The sequence below is a fragment of the Epinephelus fuscoguttatus genome, linkage group LG12 (genome assembly GCF_011397635.1).
Source record: "Epinephelus fuscoguttatus linkage group LG12, E.fuscoguttatus.final_Chr_v1".
NCBI classification, from domain to species: domain Eukaryota; kingdom Metazoa; phylum Chordata; class Actinopteri; order Perciformes; family Serranidae; genus Epinephelus; species Epinephelus fuscoguttatus.
This window is the reverse complement of record NC_064763.1, coordinates 15,539,740-15,550,480: the sequence shown is the minus strand read 5'-3', so window position 1 is coordinate 15,550,480 and position 10,741 is coordinate 15,539,740. Positions and strand designations below refer to the sequence as shown.

General features: G+C 37.2%; 1 protein-coding gene across 1 annotated transcript in view; it reads left to right on the top strand.

Moving 5' to 3' along the window:
• Positions 1-5,291: 5,291 nt before the first annotated feature.
• Positions 5,292-10,741, top strand: part of LOC125897812 (F-BAR and double SH3 domains protein 2-like) — a 44,860-nt gene continuing 39,410 nt past the window's right edge. Inside the window, exons 1-2 of the mRNA XM_049591253.1 lie at positions 5,292-5,491; positions 9,345-9,442. Coding sequence (XP_049447210.1) covers positions 5,471-5,491; positions 9,345-9,442 — 119 coding nt within the window. The 5' untranslated portion in view covers positions 5,292-5,470. The remainder of the gene's footprint in view (positions 5,492-9,344; positions 9,443-10,741) is intronic.

Genomic DNA, 10,741 nt, shown 5'->3' with positions numbered 1-10,741 from the left:
TGGAATCACTTTACCTTATGTTTATTGGAAATGTTGCATCTTTTTTTAGTAAATCTTTTTTAATAATAAAAAAATCTTATGACAGACTTTTCTTCATTTATTTGAAATGGCATTGTATCTCTCGATACGAGATATACCAATGCTTGATTAAGGTTGTTGCATATGCAGCTTGTTTATTTTATTGCTGGTTGCATAGAAATCTCTTTGGGTGCTGCTAGATGCGATATTCATAATTAGCCCAATTTTAATCATTCACAACGATCAAGAGATATTTAAAAAAATAGATCCTTACAAAGGCACCGGAAGATTTGGTAAAAGTAAGTATGTATAAATAGCTTTACTTTTCTTAAGAAAAGCAAATGTTTCATAGCATATTTCACTTTTGGAGGCCTGCGGGTGACATCAGGCAAAAAACTCTTTCATTGTAGAATAATCAAAGCTATCTTCAAACAACCGTTCTGACAAAAATGATTTCTTCTTAGTTCTTATTTTCTCCTGTATTTTAATGTATCTCGGCATGCCTGTCTCAATCTTGATTACAGTCAGTGGCCTGTAATACCAGGAACAATACTGGCAAACAAATCCGGGAATTTAATTTTCTATCCCTGGCAAAGTCTGATATGTTGTATTTTTCTATTACAATATTGACAGGGAAAAAAAAAACTAGACTTGCAAAGCATCGCCAGCATTTCTTTCCTCTATTGTATTTTGCATGTCGAAGTTATTTTACAGGTCAATATACATACTGTATGTTGCAACTTGTATGTGCTGTTAGCTGGTGACAGGAACAAGTTGAGCCTCAAAAGACAAATAATATGCAATTTGCTATGACTTCTTCTTGAAAATATGGCGCCTGTTCCTGGACCACGTCAACAACAGACAGTGTCAATCAATTTTATTTATAAAGCCCAGTATCACACATCACAATTTGCCTCAGAGGGCTTTACTGCATATGACATCCCTCTGTCCTTAGGACCCTTGCAGCGTATAAGGAAAAACTCCCCCAAACAACCCTTTAACGGGGAAATAAAATGGTAGAAACCTCAGGAAGAGCAACTGAGGAGGGATCCCTCTTCCAGGACTGACAGTTGTGCAATAGATGTCGTTCAGAACAGATCAACATAATAAATTTGCAGTGATCCATATGACAAGATGATATGTAAAGAGAGACAGAGGTAAGATTAGATATTCTAGTTTATAGTTGGCTAACACCTCTGGATCCAGGGTGGGTGCTCTTAAAAGAGGTTTAATTACAGCTACCTTAAAAGACTGTAGTAGCCTACATAGCCTATTAATAAAGATATATTGATCATGTCTAATATGTGAGTGTTAATTAAAGGTAAGACTTCCTGAAGTAGCCTAGTTGGGATGGGGTCTAAGAGACATGGTGATGACTTGGATGAAGAAATAACAGAGATCAGTTGTTGGAGAGAGAATGTCCAAGAACTGATCTCAACTGATTAAACCTATTGTCAGTATACATACATAATTTACTTACTACATACTGCAGCTTATTTCCTATATTCTTTGTATCATCTTTCTAGCCGTGGAGATATACAGTGAGATGGGAGACTGATTGAGTGTTTATAATATGAAAATGTTCTAAGAAATAACCTTCATTTTATTTTTTTCAAAAATGTAATCTGGTGCAAGCATTTATTTTGAAAGCTGCTCAGGGAACTGTAGCCATGTTCCTGCAGACTTGATGCTGGTTCATGTCTGGAGGCAGTGGCTCGTCATGTGACCGCACGGAGCCAATCAGAGGGCGGACAAGCCAGCTGGAGTTCATTCTGTCCTTTTCCATATAATTTACTGCAAAGAACAAGAGGGGGGGAAATGCTGTTGCAAAAAGTCAAACAAGTATGAACACATTCCTACATCTTGCTTTAGCTGCTCTTTAGTTTGTCAAATGTTCGCACAGTGTTTGGTGGGTAATATTATCGATATATTAAACTTAGTCACATGCAAAAATGTTTTACACGAATTCATTGTTTGTCCCTACACTCCCAGTCGTGTTTACTATTTTAGACGATGTCCTCCACTGGTCATTATAATATTCCAAACAGCACCTGCAGCACACACTGCCCTCCCCCTCTGTCATGATTTGCCTTTCTAATCTGTGGAGGTACATTCAAATGTGTGATCATCTGGCAGAAATGCATCCACTTTTAAACAGTAGTGAGACAGTAAAACATAGCTGCGGAATCAACAAGAGGAAGTTGTACAAGTTTATATTCAGATGTTTTGCATGCTGCTTTAGCTGTACTGTTCATTTCTGATCTGTCTTTGAGAATAAACCAGACCAGGATGCCAACACAATCGCAGGCAGGCTGGCAGGAAGTTGGGCATAATTAGAGGAACACATACAATGAAATGTGGGCAGACTTGTGAGCCGGAACTTTACACAGGTTTCACATATTGTTTTAAAAAGGCAAAAGAGGGAAATTACCTCCTTTTGTGGTTTGAATTGAAGCAGTTTGAGACACATTAGTTTATGAAAGTGGAGCTTGAGTTAAAGCAAATATTAGCATTGATAGTGAACTTAGCTACACTGAATTTAGAGTTTAAAATGTATTGATCTTATTACAATGTCATTATAATACAGTTCAGGAGGCAGCAAAGATTTCTATAACTAAACAAGACACAATTTAGCCTGGCAGCATTAGTTATGAGTTAATTATGTTAATTTCATGTTAGTAATTATGACTTTTGTACATTTATAAACACTCAACTCTCTGTAGTAAATGTTCAGCTATTTGTGGTGAAGAGAAAACGTCATGGAAATAAAATAACTGTAACTGTACTTGTTGATTATGGTTGATGAACCAGAGCGTGAGACAAAATGGGATTGTGAGTCAAACTACTGGTCAAATGTTTTACTCTCAACACCTACAGATGGAATCCTTAATGCAGTTAACTGTTGTTTGGTTCAGATCTTTAGCAAATAGAAGTTTGTGAATCCATGCTGTTGTGAGTTGCAGGTGTATGAACCAAAAAAATTAAGATGGAGAATCACATGAATGTGAATAAAAATGCTACTTTCAATTTAATTAAATAGAACTTTATTTATCCTGCAGGAAATTCTTGTGCCAGAGAGTGTTTCAAGTTACAGTATCGCTAAGTACAGTAACAACAATTTAACGTTCACAGCCAGTAACAACCAGTGGGTTCCACGGGTCAGGGTCACTGACTGGGCCCAGTTTTAGAAACAATGGCATATTAAATGTCATTTTACCATTGATATAAGTATGTAGAGGACATGTCCACTAGAGGGCTCACTGTCAAAGATGGTTTATGTGAGAAGACGCTCACTCAATTAAAAGAAAGTCACATATTCTAGTCTGTAAATTTAGCATTTTTTTTATTTTTCCCCCTTTCATAATTTCATTCAGTATAAACCCCATCTGCCAGTTTATACTTAGTTCAGGCTCATGCCGTGCTTTTATCGTCTTTTTACTTCTCTGCTAATTTACAATTTTTGTGGGAACATTTCCCCCTTCACAATATGCAGAGTTCGATTAGAGCTTGTTCTGCCATTACTGATGTGTAGGAAGTGAATCAGACTTTGATTGTTGTAGAATACATTTCTTAGCTGCTGTCATACCAAGTACAACCAATTAAATCTGAGACAATAATTACTAAGCTATAATAACTGTTTCATATATTTTGTATTTGTGAGAAGTTATTGCAGTCTTCTTTATTGCATTTTGGACATTTAAAAGAAACCGAGGAATAAATTTGGTGTGTTCATTTATTTGATGGGGCGATGCAATTTAACATAGTTCCAACACAGAGTATGGGACTGATGTGTTGCACAGTTTATAGCTATTGCTAATTTTCAACACTTGTCCCTAGTTGGGCTTTTACGTGTAGACCTAATATGTTATTAAAAATATACAGTTGAAAACATCATACAACCACACTACACTATAAACATGGAAGGCACAATAAAATACATAAATCACAATGCACACACTACAGTACATATAACACAATACAAACATCACAGCATATCACACAATACATCTATTACAATAGACATACCACTACACATACCATAATACATGTACTTAATTACACATACATGGGACTAATACCCCTTAGGATGACATACCTGACCACACTGCTTGACATGTGTATTTTCTGTGTTTCATTTTATACTTCTCATTTTTGTGAAATATGGTATGCTCTTACTACTTTTACTGATATTCTCCTATTTATGACATATATTTATTTGATAATTCATGTGGTTTTTGTGAAGCACTTTGGTCAACATCTATAAATAAATCAGGCTTGACTTGACTGTTGTAGTTGGTTGAATTATTAACTAATCATTATTTTTTATTATGGATTAATCTGCTGATTATTTTTTCCATTAACTGATTGAACGATTGATTGAAAACAACTAGAAATGGCGTCACAGTGATCCACACTCACGTTACTCACCCCACAATGTTTGTTTTGTCCAACGGTCCAAACTTTGACATTATGACAAAGACATGATGGCTCACAATAATGTCTCACAATGAAATAGTATGGGTATAATATGCATTTCCTGAATCCTTAGAGTCCTGTGAGTATTCCAATTTCTAAATTGTGTGTCTTTGATGTTTCTAGATGCCACAGGGCTTAAAGAAAAGATATGATTTAGGTGAAAATTATGATAAAAATGTGTATCATTGACTGTTTAAAGGGCTACAGTTACCTAAATATTTGTCAGAAAGATTCACAATTGGGCTTGAATGAAAGCCAAGAAGGTCCCCTTTAAAATGACACCAAAAACAATATTATAAAACATTGAAAAATGTTCTGACCATGAGCCTAAACCAGGATATGCACCAGCGTCTAAAATGCAACTACAATTGCAATTACCTTAGGGGGTGGTTCACTTCATGAGCTGGTTACTGTGACATAGCTGCCACTCAGGAATGTCTATCATACCAAAATGTCATCTACAGACATGGACATTTTCATAAATTATTACTAAGTTTAGCCACCTTGAGTGATACTGAAATGTGGTCTGGCCCATGGACTGATGTAGTAGAGTAAAAGTAGACAGTGGCATGAAAAGGAAATACTCATGTAACGTACAACTACCTCAAAATTGTACTTAAATACAGTACTTGTACTTCGTGTAATACATCACATCACTGCAACACAGTTTTCCTGTTTGTGGCTTGTCCTGGTCTTTTTTTATTTTGAAGACTGTGAACGGAAGTAGTATTTTATTTTGAAAACGTAACAGGAAGTGGCTAGCTTAACTGCGGCTAGCTTGACGCTTATATGTTTTCTGTTCCCTGGGGCCACAGTGTTTTCAACGGGACTCAACTCACTACTTACTGGACTCGCCATGGCCGCTTGACCCAGGCTGAAATAACCCTTTCCCGTTATTATTTGTTCGAAACATTTGCACAAACTTTTCCCAGACAAACTTTCGTCTTTTGTGTAGTTTTTATGTCAAGAAATAAGGATGCAACCCCCACCGAGAAAGGTGAGTTTTCCCGTTGTAACTTAGCCGTTGAAGCTAACGTTACTTGTCTGGAAACGTTCTCGACGAAGTGGTGCATATTTAATGGTTGGAAATGTACGCTTTGTTGCTGGTGGGCTGGCGTAAACGAGAAACTTGCCTTATTTATCTTGAAAATATTCTCTAGTTTGTCGTCTTGCAAGTTTCATTAGCTTCTGTTTCTTTATATAGCGGCGAACTAAGAAAAAGTTGTTTTAGAAAGTCCCATGTGCCGCAGTTTTTAAGGAGAATAGCCCCGTTAACGTACCCGCTCCCTCTCGATTGGAGAGAAACGGTCCTGCCAAAATACTTTAAAAAAAAAAAGGATCAAAATAACCAGTTTTCCATGTGGACGTTAAAAACAGGCTCACATATTTTAAGAAATAGCGTTACGGAGGTGTTGTGTTACATCGGCGCTCAAGTGATTCGCCAAGCAACTCTTAAGTTCAAGTAAATATCAAGTTTGGTTCACACAGTGGAGCCAGATCATGGCAAAAAAGTTAGGATTGTATCCAAATGAAATGCAGTTTGGGTTTTCTGTCTAAGCCGATTTTAAGAGTAGATCCACATCTATTTTAAACGTCACAACTTAAGTAATGCTCTGTCATTTAAGTTGCGTTTAGGGCTGTGTAACTGTAAATCGATAGTTTTCTCTAAGTAGTTTGGTGCACTTTTTTCTCGTACTAGAAAAGTCTGGTGGAAAAGTACAAAAACAACTATTGTCGTCATGTGTTTATAGCTGAACGTAAAAATAGCTTACCTAGCTTGTGAGTAAACCAGTGTTGAAGCGTTTAAGACAGAGACATAGACGTAAAGACGCAAATCTGAGCAAAAGTCTGGCTCTGTGCGAAAAAATGTTCACGTGGGATCATATTTCAATAACACGGCCCAGCGGCACAGAACATTGACCAGTCCTACTCCAGTACGTGTTGTAATTGCAATGATGTTAGATGGACTCAAATTAATGCAGGTTTAGCTTATTTTATTGTTTAATAACAAGGATATGGTGACGAATTTAAGATTTTTATGCATCATAATGTTGTATATTTGGACATTTGGATTGCCTACCATTTGCAGTGAAGTAAAATCAGTTTGTTCTGACAGTCATGGGAAAAAGTTATATAAAAAAAACTTTCTTGAGTATATTATGAAGTCCAACTTGGCTCATATATTGATAGATGATTTTAGTATGTACCTCGGCTTAAAATGCAATGGCAAAGTTGCAATCATTGAACTTAAATCTGACTTATAATTGAAATGAGGAAGAGAAAACTGTTTTCCTGTTGACAACACTCCCAGTTATCAGAAATGTGATCACTGTACTTCCTAATTTATCTTATGGCCAATCAGAGGCCCATAGAGACTCACTCTCACCTTGATATTGAGTGGAGCTTACTTTCATTACCTACTTAATGCTGTACAGTCACTGTAGAAGTAAAAGAATAAAAATCACCAAATAAACTGAACTTGGAAAAATGTATGAAGTCAGCCAGGTGTCATTAGGCTGTTAAATTATGTGTTTAAAAGAAAAGCATTCAGGTAGGAGCTTGTTTTATATCCTGCTTGTAGCACCAGTGCTATATTTTAGGGCTGCAACTAATCATTATTTTCAGTATCTATTAGTCTGATTAATTAATGATGAAAGATGACATCGTAAATTGCTTGTTTTGTCCAAAACCCAAATGTATTCCCAGAAAAATGCACCAAATACTCTCAATAGAGGAGTCAAAACTACGGAATATTTTTCACTTTCACTAGAGGAATAATGTTTTGATTCATTGCCGGGTATTTTTCTTTCAATCGACTAATTACTTCAACTCTTCCATGAAGTGCACAGGGATTAGGTCAACTTCAGGTGTCAGTGGATCTCTGGGGAAAGTAATACTGTAAGTCAACTCACTGGTTGGCCAGTAATACCAGTCAGCTGTCTGGTTCTATTTTGTGTTATTGGCTCTGCAGCACCAGGGAATCATTTGGATTTTTTTGTGAAGCAGACTTAAAACTCACACCAGTGAAGCTTTAGATCCCTGTGTTATTTGTACTCACTGCAATGTGTACTTCAAGACACTTAAAGCGAGATCTTCTAGTATCAGTTTTTTCTTCCTGATACCGATTCTGACACCTCAACTCACTTATTGGCTGATGCAGAGTACCAATTCAATACCACGGCTTTATAAAAAAAAAAAAAGAATAAATAAGTAACAGCTGTACAATACTAACTCTGATACATATACAGAATGAATATAGAACTTTCTTTTATCCAGTGTAAAATAATGCCAAATTTCAGACCCTTTGCTAACGGCTAACCTTCCACTTTTTACCAGAAATCAATTATATTTTTGCCGCTTTAAAACAGTAGCTGCCTGTGGCTGCACAGTGCAAGTTGCGTTGTAGGCTGCTGTTTTTGGAACAAAGAATTAATTTCTAGGAAAACTAATGTTTTATACAGGTTTGAAACTACTTTAAATGTATTAATAAGTATTAATAAATTCCACGGTATGGGATCGGTGCACAGACTTGCACACACGCTGGTACCCAATCCAGCATTTTAGACAGGTATTTCTGATACTGGTATCAAAGAACTGCTGCTGCAACTGTCGATTGTTGTCATTATTGATTAATTTTGATTATGTTTTCTCGACTGATGAGTAGTTTGGCTTTTAAAACACCAGAAAGCATTGATCTGATGTCATCAATTTTTTTGTTTTATCCAACCAATGGTCTAAAACCTAAAAAATGTAAATGTATTATCACATAACAGACAAAACAGAAGCAGCGTCTCACATTTCAGAAGCATGACTAGTGAACATTTGCCATTTTTAGTATGAAACTTATCAGATATTTTATTATTGACCAACTAATTGTTTAATTCCCAAAGGAATAAACACATTTCCCTCTGACTAATACTCATTGACCACACTGTTGCTGTTTCTTTATTACCACGAACATGCACTGTAGTTTATTTTGACTGAATCCGATATACACCATCCTGCTTTCCCAAATGCTCACGAACGCATTAAATGTGGATTAATCTGCCACTTAAAGTAGTGCCCTTCAAATGTACTGTTTATTCCTGTTTGTTTGATTTAAAAAAACAGTTTCCAGCTGTTTAAATTAAACTATATGTTCATGACCCATTCTTAAAGATTTCTGTCTTCAGTAGGAACAGATGGACTTGTGGTTGTGTCCCTCAGACAGAGGAGGGCAGTCGGAAGGTTTCGAGACACTGAGTAACACATTTGTGTTACTAGAAATATATAAAATAACACCAGCCTCATCCTTTAAGCTCGATGAACCATTATAGCAGTGATTATCAATTAATTTGCACATTACTTAATCTATTGCTTTGTTTTTAGGAAATTCCAGTACAAAGTGACCTTTAAATTGCTTGTTATCATATGACCATTCATTAAGTTTTCAATCATATGTGCCAAAGAAGTTAATTAAAGCCTCACATTGCTTGGTGATTAATTTTTATATCTCCATTTTACTAGTGATTATTGAATTTTAATCTGGCTCATAATTGAAATAAGGATGGGGAAAAAACCTGTTGACATCACTCTCAGTTATCCGTAATGAGACCTGGTCACTGCACTTTATAATTTATCTCACAGCCAATTAGAAATCCAGAGAGACTGACTCTCACCTCAATAATTAGAGCAGCTCATTTTCACAAACACTAATTGTGAGCTCAGCTGGATCAACACTTGCCTCTTGAGTCGTTAGTATCCTGGAAGGTATTTAAACAAAGCAAAGAAATCCTCTTTGAAAAAAGAGGAGTTGTCATAACTCTTGAGATTATTTTTAAAAAAAACGAATCTTTTCTTCCCCCCTGCAGGTCCGGGTCACCCAGGAGCTGAAACACACTCACGCAGAGCAGATGAGCAGATTACACATCAAACACCAGACAGAGTGTGACCTCCTGGAAGACCTGAGGTGAGCAGTCAGAGGTCAAACTGTGGACACGGTGGACTGCGGAGTACCTTTTTATACTTGATTACGGGATGACCCAGACAAAAAATTCTGTGCACATGACTTTTGTTTTCCACACAAGAACGCAAAAAAACTTCCAAATGCTCAGACATGTCAGGCCAGTAGGTGGCGATAAAGTCTATATCAGTGATGTGTCGAATACCAGAGAAGAAGACATTCTGCGCATATGTAGTGAGCTTATTTTTCTTTGGTGGTAGTAACAGGCCTCCAGGGAGTGCACCGGGCATTGAAACCAATTTTCGTAGTGGCCAGTTTTGGTCTCTGTTGCTAATATCTCCGTTTATGGCAACTGTACAGGGGCGAATTTTTGTTTTTATAAGGCATCTGTAATTTTTTTAAGGCTTAAAGTCAAGCATAATTAAGGGCGAGTTGCTGATAGTGTCCTCAGGCTCTCAGTCAGATCCACCCATCGCTCCTCCACAGCACCAGCCCCTCGCCCAAAAACGGTCACTTCTGGCTGCAAAAAAACCAAGATGGCAATAGCCGTAATGCTTCAAAACAGGAGTCCACAGACCAATGGGTGATGGCACACTCGCTATGTCCATTATTTTTACAGTCCGTAATCTGGACAGGCAAAAACTGAGAGTTTTAGAAACAGTGACACATAAATTCTCGCTTGATTCCCAGTCCGGTCTTATTAGTCAGAATGTGTAATTTCAAAACATTCCAGCAAGGTCTCCATACCTTTTGTGATTTCATTCTTCTAATGTGGTCCCGTTACGCCTTTCTCATCACCATGGCTTCCTCTCGTAATAGATAGTGTTCCTGCTACTGTTTTCCGCTGCCTTGTCTGCCATATACTCATGTGTTACTACCAGTAACAGTTACACCTCGTCGCCAGTTTAATCAAAAATCTCTGTTCTTATTTTACGTCATTTCCACAGTGTTTTCTGTAATTGAGCCACAACTGCAGAGTACACAATCTGCTTCCTGTTTACACTGGCACGCACATGCCTAGGGTGTGTGAACGGTCATGTGATGGGCATTCTAGGGGTGTTAGTATGGACGGAGGTTACTTCAGAAACGGTGCTAAAATGCTTGTAAATACAAAAGTACTACTGTGGATGTGTCCTAAGTCCTTTTGAAGAAACAGAACACTTTCTACTGACACTCATTGTGTTGGGAAAGTTTCCTGGAGGTTCACCGAGAGTCCTCATCCTCGAAACATGCAATAACAGTGCTTCCACTACTACTGTTAAAGCAGAACATGAATTGATGTAGCCGCATGAGATAGTGGCAGTG